This window comes from Watersipora subatra, chromosome 1, assembly GCF_963576615.1.
Source record: "Watersipora subatra chromosome 1, tzWatSuba1.1, whole genome shotgun sequence".
NCBI classification, from domain to species: domain Eukaryota; kingdom Metazoa; phylum Bryozoa; class Gymnolaemata; order Cheilostomatida; family Watersiporidae; genus Watersipora; species Watersipora subatra.
Window position 1 is genome coordinate 75,274,093 of NC_088708.1, and position 20,700 is coordinate 75,294,792.

General features: G+C 38.8%; 1 protein-coding gene across 1 annotated transcript in view; it reads right to left on the minus strand.

Annotated features, from left to right (window-relative positions):
• The window catches only part of LOC137391538 (uncharacterized), a 95,967-nt gene that overhangs the window by 14,051 nt on the left and 61,216 nt on the right, over nt 1-20,700 (minus strand). Inside the window, exon 4 of the mRNA XM_068078047.1 lies at nt 6,092-6,270. Within this exon, the coding sequence (XP_067934148.1) occupies nt 6,092-6,270 (179 nt within the window). The remainder of the gene's footprint in view (nt 1-6,091; nt 6,271-20,700) is intronic.

The following is a 20,700-nucleotide window of genomic DNA, read 5'->3' on the forward strand; positions in this document are numbered from 1 at the left end:
CAAATTTCAAAGACTTCGTAACATATTTAAATAGGTTTATATGTGTTTCGTATTGTTATTATACTTAAACGATTCCATTGAAAAATGGTTCAATTTGTTGATGAGATTTTGGTACAAGGGTTTGCGACGGTGTTGATGAATAATTTTCGTGATTTGTGTGCACATATGCATTTCTCATAAAGCTTCCAAACAATCGCTTTGCTCGTGTTTGTTCGTGGAAATTCAACTCAGATCACTGCAAAGAGAACTTGAATACTCAAATAGTTGAGCAACCACTGATTTGAGTGTAGGGCAGTTGAATGTACCTGCTTGGCATAATATAGCACCACTAGCTCCCCACTGTCTTTAAAGATGTAGTTGCGTCAAAAATGAAATTAGGACCCATAAAAGGCTAAAACATCAGCTACAATTTGATGCCATTTTTGTCTTTTTAGACCAACCCTGTCCAGAGATATATGCGTTTGAATGAGGCCCTCTTTTAAAAAGCTCACGTTCCAGCGGGTGGCTATTTCGTGACGTCACAAGCTTGTTATCTGAAACGAAACCACAAGCGATAAATATGAGGTCGCTTCGTTAGCCAATCACGAGCGTGAAATTTTTATATAGGCCGTAATAAATGTTATCACTCGTAAAACGCGTTGTCTGTGATCTCGAAGATTCTCATCGTTACTGATTCAACGCGTTTCAACAATTACTAAGTTATACATAGTTTTAAAATGGCTTCAAGTTCGAGCGACTGCTACTCAGAGTTATCTGAGCAACTTTTAGTAAAAGATTAGAGTAGACAGCCTATGGCCAAAGCTGACAGGCGTCAGCAGCGTTTTGCTGCAGAAGAAGACAGAATGGAGGTAAATTAACTTAGAGTCTTCTATACTTTAGTAAATGTAATATTTTTTATAGTCATAAATACATATACTAATTAATAAAATGATAATTCTTTGCTATCTCCAATCATCGTTTCATAGCTTATCTGCCGTTTTACCTAGCTATAATATTTTTTTCGAATTTTCTTTGGTAAATTAGAGTCATGATTACAAATTATTTTCACTCGTAGGAAGTGGGTAAAATCGATTGATCATTGCAAATCTTTAATTTCTAGAACCAAAGCTTCGAATCGTTGGCTTGGCGTACTTGTGCTTTTATTAAATGTTTATTCGTTTTTAAAATTACACTCGCAATCTATTTAACTCCCAATTTGGAAGCTGTCAATAGATACGCTTTAGAATGACATATCTATGAATGACATATATAATGCATCTACTTTGTTTACATTTACTTGTTTTACTGATTACAGAATGTTTATGTCGTCCCACCAGCCGAAGAAGCTTTGTCATTGTGTGGAAACTGCCATAAAGGAGAAAGCGAGACTTGAATGCGTGCTGGATGATGTTTTGTTTGAGTTTGTTGCAGTAGATGAATTTGTCTTATTGTATCAGCTAATACTATGTGAGTGGCCACGACTTGATGAATATTTTTAATAAAAGCTTTATGCCGAGATGAAAATATTTTTGCTTGTAAAAATTATATAATAAAATAATATTGTTGAAGATAATGCAAAACATGATTTGCAGAATATTGTAGTGAATCGGATATGGTATATGGGTGTCCGCAGAACTGGAGAATGTGAGTTCAAATCCAGTTTGCAGCAGACTTCTCATCCTTAAAACTCTATCCCTGTCTATATTCTTTTCAAAGAGGTGGCTTGCTTATTTCAATTATTTAGCATTCGGTAAGAATACTAGTAAGAAACTAGTACGTAGGCAATAGGTAATAGGCGACATAATGTGGGCGGGGCTTATGGGAGACTGTATATCGTTTATATGGGTAGCTGCAGAACTGTGCTGATACAAAGACCGCGTTCTACATAAAGTGACTAGACAGAATTACCGTAGACCGGTAGAATTGGTAGTCGGTACCCAAATGTTTACACAACATTTGGAGAAAGTGAGTAGAACAAATTTTCAATTTTAGTTATTTGAGGCCTTTTAAACATTCATAATAATGCATCTGTAGCAGGATTTAAAATTTTATTCTAGCCAACACGAGCAAATACAAAATAAGATATATGCCAATAGAGCCGCGTAAGACTAGACTTTTATCGCAAATAGCCGATGTGAATACGAGAGATAGAGAGAGGTTGCCAAACGCGTGACATCATTTTTGGCGAGGCTGGGCACGTTTTTGTGGCCTGAGCGTTTTTACGGTGATCAGATTTTTTCGGTTTTAATCTTCAAATATCTTGGCAATGCGATCGCGTAACACAACAAACAACATATCAACTGATAGAGAAAAAAAAATGCTTAGAATTAATGATTAGAAGGTGCTGTCAGTAAAGTTGCTGGCACACAAAGATAAAAGTAAACAAATATTGTCTGAATGCTCGCAAAAAACAATTATATTATTGTGGAAGAAGAGTAAAGAGTATTGAATTGATAGTCTCATAAAATATTGTAGACAGACAGAAAAGTATGCAAGCTCAAGTTCTCCCCTATCCCATCTTTGATTTATTTCTTCCAATTTAAACCCTGTTCCCCACCTTTCCCTTGCTCTCTCCAACTTAGATTCTGTCCTCCACTTTTCCTTCGCTCTCTCCAACTTAGACTCTGTCCCCCACCTTTCCTTCGCTCCCTCCAACTTAGACTCTGTCCCCCACCTTTCCTTCGCTCCCTCCAACTTAGACTCTGTTCCCTACCTTTCTTTTGCTCCCTCCAACTCAGAATACATTACCCCAGCCATTAAGAAATTAAAACAAGGTTATTAACTTATGCTGAACCCACTAACTAAGCAACCTTTTTACAAACTTCAGGAGGAAATTTCTTACGGAGGTTTTTACAAAACACGATGAAAAAGTCAACAGTTTTTTATTTGTGTTGCATACATAAGTGTAACAAACAGACAGTTGAAAAACAGTCACATTTTAGATATATACATATACTAGATGCCCGGGTAATAAAAGGCTTTGCACAGGAAATTTATTTTTATTCAACATATAACAACAATTACCATTTTAACTTTCCATGTCCATATCATGAAAAAAAGAGTTTTGTGCAGTTTAAATAAATTGGGAGAAAAAAAGAAAACTGCTGTAAAGGTTTTTAAACATTGTCAAACAGTTGTAACTTTAAAACTTCATATTAAGGAGGAAATGTTTTGTGCAGGTCAAATAAATTAAGAAACAAAATAAAGCAGTGTAAGAAACAGACAATTAAAAAACAGGCACATTATAGATATACACGTATATATCTATGTATACATATAGACGCATTACGCAGATAATCACTCTCTTTCTATTCTTAGAAAGAAGGATAATGTCTAGTAATACACAAACAATAACTATATACCTCAGGGTTGTGGCTTATTTATTTATGTATAGTACTGTAGTAAAAGTATTTTAATATCCCAGTATCATAGTATCTCAGTACCGTGGTACGTATTATCACTGTACTCAACACCGAGTGACATATTACCAAACCATCCATTATACCAATACCTCTGCACCCAATACAACTGTACCCAATACCACTGTAACCAATACAACTGCACCCAATACCACTGCACCCAATACAACTGTACCCGATACAACTGTAACCAATACAACTGCACCAATACAGCTGCACCAATACTACAGTATCCAAAGCATAAAACTTGGTAGATGTATAATTTACCAACACAAGTGATGTGCTGAAGGCTAGTAGCCATCAATAACAACCTAGTAGCCTATCATAGTCTATCAACAATTGACTATAATGATTCTACACTTTACTGACAATGAGGAAGTAACTCCAACCCCTCAGACATATTCGAGCAATCGAGGTAAAAATTTTGCCATAAGTTTAGGACAACCATGATTTGAACGCAAATAATATTAGTTGGTGTACACATCACAGGATGCTCTCTAGTTTGCTCTGATTAAATGGACAAGCAAAAAGGAATTGCTCTAATATTTGCACAATCATTTTTGGCAGGTTCTATTTAGCAAGGTCATAGGTAATATAAATATATTATTAAAATATTCATTAAGATAAAAGATAAGATTGTTTCATTACTATGATAGTAAATTTTCTTGTTTATATTGAGCATAGACTGTATAACTAGGCTAATCTGCAAGTTTATAATGTATATTATGGTACTCATTTGTTCATTATCTAGAATATACCGTAAGTCCTCATGCTCAAGCCGCGCGGCTTGTGCTCGCACACAGATGACTCACGAAGGAAAAAATAATCTTCCAACAAGCCGTCTGTGGTATCTAGCCACCCTTACCAACAAGCCGTATATGCCCACAGACCGCGGCTAACGACTGAGGTTTTGTCATCATTGACCCCTTTGGGAGCAAGAGTGTCAAGACGAGTTTTGCTATATCCCGTCCTCTTGAATAAGAAAACAGGCTACATAAGTGCACGTGAAAAGAATTTTCTTTTACTTCCAAGTTCGAATTAAAATTCCTGAACATTTGCATCAAGAACTTACTTGCCATGTCTCAGCTAAATTTTTATTGCGCTGTTAAAGGGCTTATAGGCTACACAAGGGTTTTCGAGAAAGTTTAGCACTAGTGGACATGGTTGTATCAAGTTAATGAGTTCAGCCTAGCTGCTGCTAACGATGTGAAATAACTGAACACCTGTGGCTTGCTGCAATTTGTTTGATGTGGTGAGTTTTGCACTCAGTTTGGTCCATAGTTTCTGCTTCGATGTCAGCAGGTATTAACACGCTCCCAACCAGTTGTCTCTCACTCGTCTGTCACGAATTCATCTCGACTAAAAGTGATAAATTCTTCTTTAGTCTAAAGTATTCCATAAACATGACCTTGAAAATAAACGAGTAGATCGCCAATACCATGTACATAAAAGTGTATCATGAATGCGATTCTATGGTTATAGCAGAGACTGCATTTATCGAGAAGCCACCGTGAGCCTCACGTAAGTTTTAAAAGTTTGGCCTTTAGCCACGGTCTATGACCTTGAACCAGAAGCTGCGCCCAATGACAAGCCGCCCGGCTTGAGCATGAGAACTTACGGTATGTTTCTGTATATTTACTTAGGAGTTTAATATATATATGCAGATGTTAAGTTGACAATGTCAAAGTCTAACCTGCTATTAAATACATATAGCTATCATTTGATAAGCCTTAGGAACTACAATAGTGTCATGATATTTCAGTAGTCCAGTTGCTGTGGTCTACACCAAATATTACTTCCTATTGGTATACTTGTGAAGCTTTGATCAAAATCCTATATACAAGTTGTATCAATGATGGCTAGGTCCTCGTACATTTACATTGGTTATTCTAAGGCACTGGGGCTACCAACAAAACTGAGCCTTTTGAACCTTATTGATGTTAACCAACCACTTGCCAATATTATCAAAAATATAATCAATGTGACAAGAATAAATTAAAGAATCATTTATGTATTGTAACTTACAAAGAAACCTACTTCTTGAACATATACATATATATATTGCTGGAGTATTTTAAAATGTGCAGCCTGGTGAGAGATCAGCCCTTATCCATGAAACTGACAGCGACTGAAAGCCAAGTACACACTAATCTTTGAATTATATGTAGATTTACTATCATAGTTTGTGTTGAGCACTATTTATTAGCTTTACTTGAGTAGTCATCAGTTAGATAATTATTTACTTCAGCAGTGTGTGAATATTTAAGGAAACTATTTCAGGACAAACACACATAATGGCTGTTTATTGAAAATAAAACAGTGAGGTACAGTCACATCTTTAAGAATAGCCATGGACTGTGCATGTACAACTAACCAGAAAAGTAAAACAGTCACGAATAAGGTAATTTGAACAGTTTAAATAAGGTAGCTTAAACAGCTATGGTATGAGATAAAATTGAAGATGTAGTAGAAATCACAACAAACCATGAACAACATAAACATATGAAAGGAATATTCAAAAGCATTTATTACAGAGTTTGAGCTGACTCTCGACTAGACATTTGCTGCCTCTTCTTTTTCCGTCTCACAATGAGTGCGATAATCAGAAGAGCGAGAAGCAGTACAACTACAGGTACAATACAAGATACAACAATGGTAGTTGTTTGATTCTCCAGGATTGCACTTTCTGTTACCCGTGATGTTGACTCAGTGACAGACGTTAGTGGAAGAGAAGCAGTGATGATAGAAGTGGATTGTTCAGAGCTGCCTGTTGACTCAATAACAGATGTTAGCGGAAGAGAAGCAGTGATGATAGAAGTGGATTGTTCCGAGCTGCTTGTTACGGAGCTAACAGATGTTGCTGCTCTGATATCTGCAAAAAGAAGTTTTATGTAAGTAGCTGTTATTGCCAGGTGGAACAATACAAACACCAAATTCAAACCAAAATAAAGATTACTAAAAATTCCCCTGTCATACAGCCCACGACCAAAGTGATAATGGAAAAAAGAAAGGGTACTGCTGGTTGTTGAAAAAGTAGTTACAAAGGTCAGAATTGTACAAAAGTAAAATTCTTTAGTTAGATGTTGTAGGCTTCGCCTACAACATCTACTAAAGAATTCTCTGAATTAGATGAGTTGTTGTTATTATTTTGAGTAGCGTGTTGTTGAACATTAGCATTTGATGTTGATGGTCGCTGTGAGGACTTTCTATTTCTCCTCCTCCGTAATAATTGGGAGACACGTGGACGGCTACTGTGACGACGCGGTGTTCTGGGAGGTTGTATGTCCATGGTAGTTGTCAAGTTGTTTTGAAATGAAATTCACAAGGACAATTATGCAAAACAAAAGGTTGTATAAAAATCAGACCTAATCTACTACTATTTCAAACCTATGTTTTACAACAATAAAATAAAGATTATTTCAAGCTGTAGACCTAAACTACTGTACGTAATTTAACTAACAACAGCAATAATGAAATATGTTTATTATATCTCTGAAATGCAATATTAAAAGTAAAATGGCAAGCTGCCGTGTAATATACACAGTTTGAAAGTTGTGCTGAAAAGTGGAAAGTTGGTTGTGTTGAATGTAGAATGGTTTTGACAGCAATATGTAACAGATAGCAAGCATTAGCATTAACGTGTTTGGAGGTTTTCGGCAAACTGGAGTAAAATAAAGAAATATTTTTGCCACAAAGGGGCATTGTAGTTCGGCCCTAGCTTGTAGATAAGATGTAAAGTAATCTAGCTAATGTTCTAGATAGTTTAATAAAACCTTCGGTGATTGGACAAAAAACATAGGCTGATAAACTGTGTACCTCATTTTCGTACCTGTAAATTGGTCTACGCCTCAAACGGTCTACGTTAATTAAAGAAACCTTCAGCGATTAGACAATGCAATCATTATATACTTCGATGTTGTAAATTCTAATGATTATTCTTATCATTAAATATTATAATAACTTTTTTATAAAATGAAATTATTAATTCAAATAATAAAATCGGCAAAAAGAAACGATCACTTTTCAATACTTCCAAGTTAACAACAGAAACCTTCGGCAATTAAACAATTCCATAGACTGGTAAAATGTGAACGTTTTTCTCATGAAATTTAGACGATTTAATCGTTATACTACCTATCTGTAGCACGGCCTTATTAGCGTTTCGTTGGCTGGTCTTAATTTTGAGTATGAAAAGCTTCTCAAGTTTCTATTTCGATTTTAGGCTGAATTATCTGTCTATTCATGTATCATCCGATCAGATGGAGTTAGTTTTAGGATATTGCAGTAACCTGTCATAGACTTGGTAACATATTTAAATAGGTTTATATGTGTTTTGTATCATTATTATACCTGAAAGACTCTACACAAAAATGGTTAAATTTGTTGAAGAGATTTCGGTAAAAGGGTTTGGTCACGGCCGCTAACGGCTAATTTTTTGGGAGTTGTGTGCACATGTGCATTTATCATAAATCTCCCAAACAATCACTTTGCTCGTGCTTGGTCGTGGGACAATGTTTTTCTAAAAATTATTAATTATACATTAGCTCTAATCTGTCTGCAAGTTTTACAGTGTTTTGCTGATGCACTGTTAACATAGCTATTCTACTAAAATAAAAACAAATACTTCTTATGTAAAAGTTAGTTACTGCTCGTTCTATTAACTCACATTTATAGGTATTACCAAAAGGAGAGAATTTACAAGCTTTGTGCAGTAATACGATTTGATACAATTTTATCATACACTGATTTGTCTTTCTTGTTTTGCCCTTTGGGCGATCTTGCATTCAAATGTTGCTAATTTCAGACCTTGGCACTTTTTTGAAAATATTTTAACAAGTTTGAAAAGTAAGGAAGCAAAAATTTAGTTATGAAAACTTGCAATTTTCAAACTTTTAAACCTTACACAAAATTATATTATGGATTCTAATGATATACACTGGCACCTAATAAACTTGCACTGCTCAGCAATGCACATCTGACTAAGCTAGGCATAATGATAAAATCTCTCCGCCCGTGATTATTTCACGTTATTTTATTCGAGCTTCTACGATAGCCTCAGATTTTACAAATATGCAGTATTGATGCAATGCCCACAGCATAAACTTTCAGGAAGCCACATAGATAATTGAATACACTAATATGACGCTATATCATGTTTGTCATTGGCCTGTGAAGTGCAAGTCTGTCAGTATGTCAAATAATTACAATGTTTCAACCAGAATATTTATCTATATTAATAAATCCTACTACCATTGTGTCTGTCTGTTAGTCCGTACCAATACCAGGCATTTCAACATTTTCTAACAACTTCATACACATACGTATGTAAAGCATGGTGACTTTTTGTCAGGTCGATACTAGATACCTAAAAATACTAGATTTTTAGGAGTTTGGAATTTTTTTGCAAGTTTCTCAAAACTTTATTACAGAAGCGACCCTCTCAAAGAAACAACACCGCTGAAGCCCACCATCTGGTGGACATGCGACAGAAAGGGGCAATTTTGTGGGAATCGCCAAAACCAGAGGTAGCCAGTCCAAAATATGGCGAAATGCCACAATGGTAGTGGCAGCTGTTAGTTACACGAGGCTGCGCGCTAAAAAGCTGGCATTGTGACCCAGTGCCAATGGAGAACTGACAAATGAATCTACCCTGCAAGGGTGTGACAAAGAGAGGCCCAGTTGGAAAACATCTCTATGACCACGTGGAACTATTATCAGTCCTTGAATAGATTCAGTCTCAGCCTGATTCTGAAGCAGTACCCAATGAGCATCTCCACACCTTATGAATGACTAAGTCACAGTCCAAGGCACAAAATAGAGACAGGAGGAATCCCACTGGTCTTACTACTATGGCACATGACTAAAAGACCAAGCCAGCTGTCTGCCTTAAAATTGGTAAAACTGCTCCAAACCCAGCCAGAAGCCCCTAGCTGACAAACAAACTGGGCACCGTCTAAGAATGGTTAAGCACGGATTAGCCCAAAAACTGTCTGAAGAATTACGTACTGGCTCCATCTGGACACACCAGTTGAAAGTCTGCCTTAAAAGCGATAGAGCCAACCTTCACACAGTCTATGTGACCTAAAAAGCAGGAACTGCAAGCGCTCATATGGCCTGGAGTCCACCAGCTGGATGACGCGACTCCACTACGATATGAGGATAACTTTACCCGATTTTCTTGGATGCTCTGAGTAAGACACAGCAATGGCCCAGGCCTCACTCAAAGAGCTGATATCTTTTTTAAAAGCTAGAGGTTTGGCTTGTTCATTTTCTGCTCAATACCAGCTGTATAACGAACTTGCTGAGTAAACAAGTGTTGAACTGGTTACAAATTGCTGTGTGAGACCGGCTGGAAGAAATGACAGCCATGGGCTTTGGCAGATAGAATATGGCAACCTTTCTGTTAGGTGATTTGGCTTACTTCCCATTTGGCTACACGACACAAAAACTGAAGAAGTTTTGTGCCAAGCTAGATTAGCAAGAACACCATCTTAGGGATGCCACTTTTAGTTGCTTACCACCATTGCTCTTTGGAGTTTGAGCAGCCCAAGGTCTGATTGGGTGAAAAGCCACTGACCTGTACAAACAGACCTAGGCACCTGTTGCAAATCAAACTTCAAATGGTCTGGGAAATTGTGACTTTAGTTCAAACAAAGATAGCCATCTGCTGCTGAGTCATCATCCACGATTACTGCCCTCTCAAGCTGACAGAGGGCTGCCCCAACAGTCCACCACAGCCCACCAAGGAAAGAATGCCCGCACACGTACAAGCCCTGTTCCAAACTGCTCCATCCACTTTCCAGAAGCCAGCTCAAACAAAAAGACTGGTTAACCTAATGACTTGTTATGAAACTGTCTTTAGCACGAGTGACAGAGGGCCTCCGAAGTTGAACATTCCTGCCCGCTAAATGAAAGCACTTGGCTAATTTGCCAGCCTTCCTACCAACTCGAACTGTCCAAAAGGAATGGTAGGCAGAAAAACAGTTGCAAGGTTTTATGCAAAAAGGCTTCGTAGAGCCCAGTGAAAGAATCTAAAGCTTGCCAATCATGCTAGTTTAAAAAAAAGATGAAAAGTGGTGATGTGGAATCAACTACTAACGTATAAACGCTGTTACCAAGCAAGATGTGATGCTATTACGATGTTCTTGTAAGTCCCCAAGTCAACCTATTCACGTCCTATTCATCCTGAAGTCTGATACCTTAGCCATATTGTCAGCAAGGGCAGCGTATCCACTCACCTGGCCAAAGTGGAAGTGGTAAGGGAGTGAACTGCACCTCGAGGGAATCAAAGAGCTACAAGGGTTTTTGAGTACTGTTGGGTACTACCAGCTGTGCATTCTCAAATTTCATAGCTTGACTGCTGCGTAAGCTGACAGCCAAAAAAAGCCCTAAAATAGTCTAAAGAAAAAACAAGCACCTGGTGCTGCTAAGACAGTATCAGACCTCACCATAACTCACCTGTCCTGAAATACTGGATTTCCAGGGTCAGTGTATCCTAAATACTGATGCCAGCAAACATGACACAGGGGCGGTGCTGTTCCATATGCCGGAAGGCAAGAAGAAAGTGATCGCTTCCTACTACAAGACTGACACTGTTAGAGCCGAATTATTGTGTACCGCTAAAAGCAAGTGCTGTCAGTAAAAAGCTGTAAGCCATTTCAGAATAAACTTGTATGGTCAGAAATTTTTTCCCTGTATGGTAGATTCAGGTCTGGGCTAACCTTGGAGTTGGTAGTATGATGATCCGCCTTTAGCTGACTTAGTACTGACCTGGTGGCAACCACCAAGAAACTGTCAAAGAGCAGTGAGGTGCTCCAGGCCGCTAAGCATAGTGCAACTAAGACAGATTTTGGAAAGCAAAGGTTATGCACTAGCCAGGTATGGAAAAAACTAGTCTCTGACCTAGTTAGTTCTCTTGACACCATTCCGAGAAATAATCAGACCGGGCTGGTACTCACTGACCTTTTCACACTGGATGAGAGGCTGCAAACAAAGGCTATATGCAAGATGCCCTTAGCAGAAAGTAGTCATGGACTTGGTGAGACTGAGGCCGATGACCCCAATAAAGAACAAGTAAACTATGGTATTGAGTAGTGGCTCCAGTAGTGGCTAGAGCACTGGATGAGTGGGTATTCTGCTATATAGGCCTGCTAGAACATATCCACATCAACTAAGGGGCACAGTTCAAGACTCAGTTAATGACTCAGTTGTGCTAGCTCTGGCGTGTAGATAGGACTAACACCAGCCTATACCACCCTCAAGCCAATGGAATTGTAGAGCAGAATAATTGACCGTTGGGCATTTTCTTTCAAGCTCTGCTGCTGACGCCAGGCCAAAAAAGCAGGATACGTTCCTCCCACAATTGATGAGAGCGTCCCGAGACGCACTTCACTCGGCAACAGTATAAATGGCCAACTTGTATATGCTCAGCCAAGAATTACGGTTGTCGGATTAGCTAGACTTTCATTCACTACCCACCGAGGCTCAGCCAACACATGAGTATGTGGCAGAAACACTCAAGTGGCTGGAGAAGGTGCATGCAACTCTCAGAGAGGAGAAATTGGTCATCTGGCAAAAAGACAAGGAGGAGCCTTCACTCTGCACCCCAGAAATCCGGGTTTGGCTAATAAACAAAAAAAGAAGAGACAATCCTAAGCTACAGGGCAAGCTCGTGGAACATAAAAGCCTGGCTCAATCACACTCACCCGAAAGAGCGCTAATGACAATCCTCTGTTTAGAATGAGAGTCGGCTTAAACCCTTCCATGCTAGCCCAGAAAAGCTAGGATAAGCACCAGCCACCATCAAATATAGGCCCTAGCATGTAAGGTACCAGGGCTAACAGGAAAGAAACTAAAGCTGAGCTGAAAGACGAGCTGGAAATGGCGAAACCACAAGATGAGGTTACGAGCAACTCAGAGTTCAGAAAGAACTCTAAGCTTGGCTGAAAGAACTCCAAAAGAGGGTGGACGAGCAACAGGCCAATATTTCGAAACAACCAGTTTGACCCCGATGCCCAGAGCCAATGACATCAGGTGCCATTTGTCATGCCAATGGCCAGCTAAGATCACTTAGCAGCCGGACCAGTATGAAGAGTGGGCGCAGCTATTTGCTGTGACAACCAATTTTAAGCGACTCTCGCGTAAGGATACAGAGCCTGAGAAAAGGCGACAATCCAAAGAGCTAAGTAGACCAGGGCCATTTGCAATTGCACACCACGAAGGGCCAGTACTTTCCTGGACACGTACCAATACTTACCTACCTAGCACTATTCAACATCTTTACTAACCTGTCAACATGGCTCAACCAGGTAAGACTGGATTCTCTTGCAGTTATGTTGAACTTGTTGAAGCTATTAGAGGCAGGAAAATAAGAATGTTTGGCGGACCTCCTAAACTTAGACAAGGACTCTGTGTCTCTGTGTAAAAGCACGGCATGCCAGATTTGGACGGCATAGTGGGCCTTTCAGCAGTGAGAAAGGAAAGCGTATTCACCAGGCTGCAGCCATGAGCAGCTCTGTTTCAAACAGAAGAGCGACTCATGTTGACTCACACCTGGTTGGCACTCTGCCTTCCAGCACTTAGCCGATGCCAGCTCAAATCGTGCCATTCAAGGAGATGACAAGCAGCCAGCTGAACAAAGATAAACTTATCAAGATTCATGAGAGAGCTGACAAGGTACAGAAGGTAAAACAAGTTGGCCTGTCAAGCTCCGGCTTGGTGAACTCCGGTTTGATGAACTCAACCTTGGTCAGGCAAGAGATTCCAGGTTTGCCAAGGTGGCTTGGATTTCTTGCCTGACCAATATTAAGCTGACTAAAGGGCTGACCAGGATTCGAACCCAGACTAAGCTCTGGAAGCCACATGTAGGATTGGAAAAGCTGCATGCCGAGCTGACCAAGAAAGACATTATTCGGACAGAGTGCTTAGTTAGTGACGTCACTTGAACAAGGGTTTACTGAGGCCAAGTAAGGCAAGCACAGCACCTGCGGACTGTGTGGTGTCAGTACCAGCATCCGGAGGAGCAATCAACATGTACTACAGCACTTTGCCATTTTTGTGTTTTCCTACTGATGGCAACACGTTGAACGTGACCAGATGATGTCACACCAAGGAACACATAGAGATGGCAAATGCGGGAGTGTTGTATAACGCATCGATGAAGACAAGTGGAGCATTTTTTGCAGAAGAGAGAATGGCCTGCCGACCTTTTGATGAAGCCGTATAACTCCACGCTGACCGCAGCACGTCGGTCCCTTAAAGAGCTTGAAGTTTAGACAGAGACGTGATTAAGGGAGTGAGCTGACTCACAAGGCAGATTGAGTCACCAGAACTGAAGCTGACTTGGCAATCCAGGTTCATTTCTCTGCAGCTGAGCCACTCTAAATTGACTAAACACCCAACCGACAGCCTGCCTGTCAAGCTTAAGAGACATGCTGAAAAACTCACAGCCCGAACCAAGTCACATTCGGAATGACTAGCTTATGTGTTGGGCTGTCCAACAGCTGATGAACCCATCACTCACTGTCAGAAAGAGAGAGCTCACTAGCTGTTGGAAAACAGCCACTGCTGGTAGGAACCAGTCCTGATGACAGCCAGATTAATACGGACCAGAAAACTAACAGAAAAACATTTTACCTTTGCAAAGTCCGAGGTTTGCCATCAGGAGTATGGTGCCTGACAGCAAAAGCTCTAGTCGCAGCTGATCTTGCCTTGCTACACTGAGTGGGTGGTCCTCGAGGCCTTCACTGGGAGGAGAGTGTGGTGAGCGATCACCGAGACCAGAGCCAGATATGAGAGAAAAGCCAACCGCGAGGGAACCGATGCTACTACCAAGCTGAGCCCCAAGTCAGCAGACGACATGACCCCTGATGATACTTCCGATTGGCTGGAGGTTGGCTGCTGATTCGACCATAGTACTAATGGGTAGTGCCAAACCAAGGCAAAGAGCTATAAAAGGCGTCACAGAAGAGACTAAAATCAGAGCAACTAGAAGTCTTATTCTATGCAGTTAATTGTATGTACACTCTTGACTGTATTATTATACATTTGAAAAATATATACATTGTCTTACACTTGAGTGGTTTGTTTCCTGGTGGAGCAAATAGAGGAACTCAATAGATTCCGTTACATCATGACTAATTATTATTGCAAGCACTCTTAAGTTTGGTGTCAATAAGAAAAATTCCACAATTCTAACCGGGCTCGGTCGCAGACTGACCAGAATACAGGTTCTTTTACAATATATATGTCAAATGTATATAGAATTTGCATCAGCAGTGAGTTTTAATTTAGTGGTAGCAAACTCTGCTGATAACTGATACATGAAAATGTACTGTAATTGTGTGCAACTTATTAAATGTATGAATTTGTATATTTGGAGCAAAATACCCAGATGAAGTATAAATATCTACATATATGAATTTTAGTGTTTGCCATTTGTGTATCCAATTACAGCGACAAAGTTTTAGGTACACAAATCTGCTTCGCACTGCTTTTGAAGTCAGAACCTCCAGGTATGTAGGCAAGCATTCTATCCATGAAGCCACACAGCCTACTTGCGATACATTGGAATAATTGTGCACATAATTATTCTATCTATTAATTTTTATTGGGGATTAAAACACCTACACTTCACACTTGAGCCAATTTACTAGAAAAAAACTTTACTAGAAGAAAAATACCTGCCTAGACTTTCCTAAAAGACTATAAATACATTTATATAAAGCATAAACTTAGCTAACCATATAGCATACACAGAAATAAACAAACACCATCATTTAAATGTTAGATGGTAACTAAATGTTGAATATTTGTGCAAAATCATTTTTATTATTTGTTTAAAGTCAGGCATTCACCTAGTCATTTTATATTAACAAGTATTTGTGAAAACATTAATTTGTAGGTCTGCTACACATTAGTAGCAATTTTTCATTGATATAATAGTCAGAAATAGAATCCAAATAAATATAAAAACAAATAAATATTTAATAAGTCATACTTTATGTCACATGGGTAACCAAGACCAACGATTATATCATGTAGTTTTGTGTCTGTCTGTGACTTGTTTTGATACTAGTTTGTCACCTGTTCATCACTTTTTGTCACTTGTTTGTCACCGTTTTGTCACCTGCTTGTCACCTGTTTGTCAGCTGTTAGCAACCTGTTTGTCACCTGTTTGTCACCTGTATGTCACCTGTTTGTCACCAGTCTTTCACCAATCTGCACCCATTTGACGAGCACTTATCTGTCTTTTCACCCCAGTTTTAATCATAAACACATGAATTAATTGCTTATTTTTGCGAGCTTAAAAACACAAGCTACATCCTTACTAAAAATATGAAACTAGAGTGCTAGATTACTTTTGATAAAAGGCAAAGGCGGTAAAAGTTAGCCTAAGAACTAAGTCAAAGAGGTTTCAATTGTCTGAGTTTGAGTCATACATGACTGTAAATTTTCCCTATACTGTCTTCAAGATACTCACCAGGAAGGACAATTCCCTGATTGCCTTGCGATGCGTTTCCTGCAGTTCCAAGATAAAATACCATCCTTCCAGGAATACCAACATTACTATAAGAAGTGATGTTCTTAACTCTTGATGATCGGGAATTTGGAGTAGCGTAAAAATGTCTACCATCTCCTGCATCGAACCCAACCTATAAATAGTTAAATAGTTGTCTCAAATTAAATAAGAACTGATCAGGTCAATTTTTCGAGTTATTGAATAGCCTTAGCTTTCAACAATTGAATGTAAAGTTTATCTTATGAGTGAGCATTATCTTTTCTTGAGGAGTTTCTTGAAGAGTAATTAGTTCAGTTAATTACAGAGTATTTCATAGAGTAGTAAGGAGCATGATTACAGAGTAAAACTGCCTGTAACTTTTTAGGTGTGGAGAAACGTGACTTTAATGATAGGATGTTGCAGTGAGTGGAGCACTTGGCTTTCAAATAGAAAAACGCCCAGCCGTGGTTGATCTAATTAATAGTCCTCTAAAGGTTTGTCTTTGATTTTGTTAGAGGAGTTCATCCTGTACCCAAGATTACTTTTCAAAAACGTGGCCGTAAAAGAACTGACCCGAAACATACACTTTACATAATTATAAGTTGTATGTTACAGGATAGTATTGATAAGTTTCTGTTTTGATGTGTCTCTGTATTCCATTATACCAAATCTGAGTGCTTTCAATTATGACATTTTAGTTATATTTATTTCATCATTATCATTTTGTAAAAGAACCAACCGAGTTTCTCTACTGGCTCCACAAGAAAACAAACCACTCGAGTGCAAAGCAATGAATGTATATATTTTCTAGCAAATATAATATAGCACAGTTAAATATGCAATGGACATATAAGTAACTGCATACAGTGAGAATTCCAGGTGCTCTGCTTTTGGTCACTTCTGTGGCTTTATATCTTTTGCCTTTGCTTGACTCTGCCCCTTGGAAGTGTGGTCGACTCGGTAACCAGATGCCGTGTTGTCAGCCTGGTTGTGGCGTCAGTCACTTTGGGCCAGTTTCATTCTGGCATCTGGCTCTGGCCTAAGTGATTATTTGCCATACTCTCCCTCATTAGTGGTTGCCCTGGAGCTGTTCAGTCAGCATTGGTAGAAAAGATCAGATGTGACCAGAGCTGGTGCTGTTGGGCACTGTACTGCAGGTGCAAGACCTCGGTCTCTAAAAATGTGTGATCCTTCCCAGTCAGTTTTCTGGCCTGTATCAAACTGGCTGTCTTAAGAGCTAGGTTTTGCCAGCAACGACTATCTTCCAACAACTGTCGCCCTCTATCTTCCTGATGGTGATGAAGGGATGCGTCAGATGTGGGACATCGTAACGCATGAGCTAGTCACTTCAAGCGGGACTCAGTTTGGGCTGAAGGTCATTTGGTGTGTTTTTTGGGCTGAGCAAGCAGGCTGTTGGCTGACTCATCTTCTCATCTTGGCAAGTGGGTTGGCGGGATGCCGCTCGGTCAATCCAGGCTGGTTCAGCTGTTAAAAAACAGCTTTAGATTGTCGAGTCTGTTTCAGCCTTGGCGACTCGGCCTGTCTCCTGGGTCTTCTCGCTTACACATGCCTGTCTACCCTGACTGACCTGGCTTTCGGCACCGTGGGGCCGGCATTCCGCCATCAGTGTAGGGTTACATTACTTCATGGACAGTTCAACAGGCCATTCTTTCTTCTGCAGAAAAGTAGTCTATTTGGCTTCAACAACAAGGTGGACAGCACTTCCGCACTCACCATCCCTGTGTGCTCCTCGGTGTGACATCACCTGGTCATGGGAAATGTGTTGTTTTTGGCAGGGATGCACGTAGATGGCAAAGTGTTAGCAGACACTGTGTGTAGCACTGACGTAACAAGTGTATTGTACAGTATACACCGTGTATAGCACTGATGTAACAAGTGTATTGTACAGTAAACACTGTACATGCCACATCTGTTGAGCACTGGTACTTCCTTCAGGACGAGCAGCCAAAGTCATCATGCGCATAACTTACCTTTTAATAAATATGTAAATTATCAGAGCGTGTAAAACATTAGGAGTTCACGTGAAGCTCAAAGTTGTTTTTAGGTTTTCTTTTAAAAAGTAGCCAAGATTTATTTTGATATCTAGGAAATATATTGAAACATATTTGAATCTTTACATTCGTCCCTGGCTAAAAGTCAATGAATTGGTATATTCTCACTTGCTTGTTCTCCATATATGAGAGCATTTGTGCTCAGGAGTAAAGCTATATATATATATATATATATGATTATATATATATAATTATATATATATATATATGTATATATATATATTCGAAATTCTCCTGTCATACAGCCCACGACCAAAGTAATAATAGAAAAAAGAAAGGGTACTGCTGCTTGTTGAAAAAGTAGTTACAAAAGGTCAGAGTTCTACAAAAGTAGAATTCTTTAGTTAAATGTTGTAGGCTTCGCCTACAACATTGTAGGCTTCGCCTACAACATCTACTAAAGAATTCTCTGAATCAGGTGAGTTGTTGTTATTATTTTGAGTAGCGTGTTGTTGAACATTAGCGTTTGATGTTGATGGTTGCTGTGAAGACCTTCTATTTCTCCTCCTGCATAATAATTGGGAGACACATGGACGGCCAATGCGACGACGGGGTGTTCTGGGAGGTTGTATGTTCATGGTAGTTGTCAAGTTGTTTTGAAATGAAATTCAAAAGGTCAATTATGCAAAACAAAAGGTTGTAAAAAAATCAGACCTAATCTACTACTATCTCAAACCTATGTTTTACAACAATAAAATAAATATTAATTCAAGCTGCAGACATAACCTACTGTACATAATTTAACTAACAACAGTAATACAGAAATATGTTTATTATATCTCTGAAATGCAATATTAAAAGTAAAACGGCAAGCTGCCGCGTAATATACAGTTTGAAAGTTGGTTGTGTTGTGAATGTAGAATGGTTTTGACAGCGATATGTAACAGAAAGCAAGCATTAGCATTCACGCGTCTGGAAGTTTTCTGCAAACTAGAGTGAACTAAAGAAATATTCTTGTCATAAAGGGGCATTGTAGTTTTGCCCTAGCTTGTAGATAAGATGTAAAGAAATCTGGTTAATGCTCTAGATAATTTAAAAAACCTTCGGTAACCGAACAAAAAACGTAGGCTGATAAACTGTTCGAACATACAGCGATATGTAACAAAAAGCAATCATTAGCATTCACACGTCTGGAAGTTTTCTGCAAACTGGAGTGAAATAAAAAAATATTGTTACAATAGGCTTGCAAGTTTTTTATTTCGATTTAAGGCCAAATTAATCTGTCTATTTATGTACATATAATCCAATCAGATGGGTTAGTTTTAGGGTCTTGCGGTATCCTTTTAAAGACTTGGTAACATATTTAAAAAGGTTTATATGTGTTTTGTATTGTTATTATATTTAAACGACTCTACACAAAATTGGTAAAACTTGTTGATGAAATTTCACTACATGGGTTTGGTTACGGCCACTAATGAATAGTTTTCGGGAGTTGTGTGCACATGTGCATTTATCATAAATCTCCCAACCAATCGCTTCGCTCGTGCTTGGTTGTGGGATAAATCTCAAAGTTTGTGTGTGTGTGTGGTTTGTCCAGATATCACTATTGAAATCTTGGAATGAAGAATTCATATCACCGAAGATTTGATCTCAGAACCTCCTGTTCCCAATGCAAAATGCTATACCATTGAGCTACGCGAGATTGTTGGATTCAATGAGCCATATTTGTCACTATTTGAGTGATAATACGCATACCGCTCTGAGTTACACAACGTCATGTTATGTTTGCTCTCACGGCTCTCAGTAATAAGTTTAGCAATACTAGCTTACTCAAATTAGCCATTGGCAGCATGCCACGCTAATAGCAAGTGGCAGGCAACTACATTACTTGTCACTGTTTGTAAGCTGATTTTTAACACCGATGCAAAGCCGGATATTCCGCTAGTCTTGATATAGGTTAAACACTGCAATATTTCAAAAATGTGCTGCCAAATAATTACCCGACATTTGTTACAACTATGTTATGTATGTTGTAGTACCTGAGCTGGACAAGCATTGACTGCAGCTCCTTGCATCCATTGAATCTTTTTATAGTTGAAGATAGCGACAGCAGTTACGCCATCAGATGCAATCACAGCTTGAAATGTATTACCACCCTACAAACAGTATTAAATGCTGAACCTACTGAGTAGAATAAGAGTATTTCATATCATCTGGAAAATACAACTATTGTCCTTAGCTTATTCTATATTGATGAATCTAAATATATAAATGTGAGTGTTTGTCATCCGTATGTCCAGTTATAGCAATAAAGCAATATAGGAACAAAAGTTCGCACTGCAGTGGATTTGAACTCAGAACCTCCAATTCTGCAGACAAGCAAATTAACCACTGCATTAAGCTGCCTTGCCATGATAAGGATAATTGTGTACATATTTATGCAGCACATACAAAAAATCAATTGGTTAGTATTTTTGTACTAGCAGGCCTACTGTTAATGCATCATAACGACTATAAGCATAATTATAAGCACAAGCAGGTTTCAGACGGCTTCAAACATGTCTCTTATTATAGTAAAGATTCAGACTAGTTCGAGTAACTCAAACTCAATGGGTTAAGGAACTTAGCCAATTGCAACTACATTACCTGTCACTGTTTATAAGATGTATTAAAATTTGAAGGAATGTGTAGCATTCAGCTGGTGTAAATATAAAGGTTGATATAAAATGACTTGAACAATGGAATATCAGTCAGAGCTACTATGTTTCTTTTTCATCAATCAAAAGTTCAT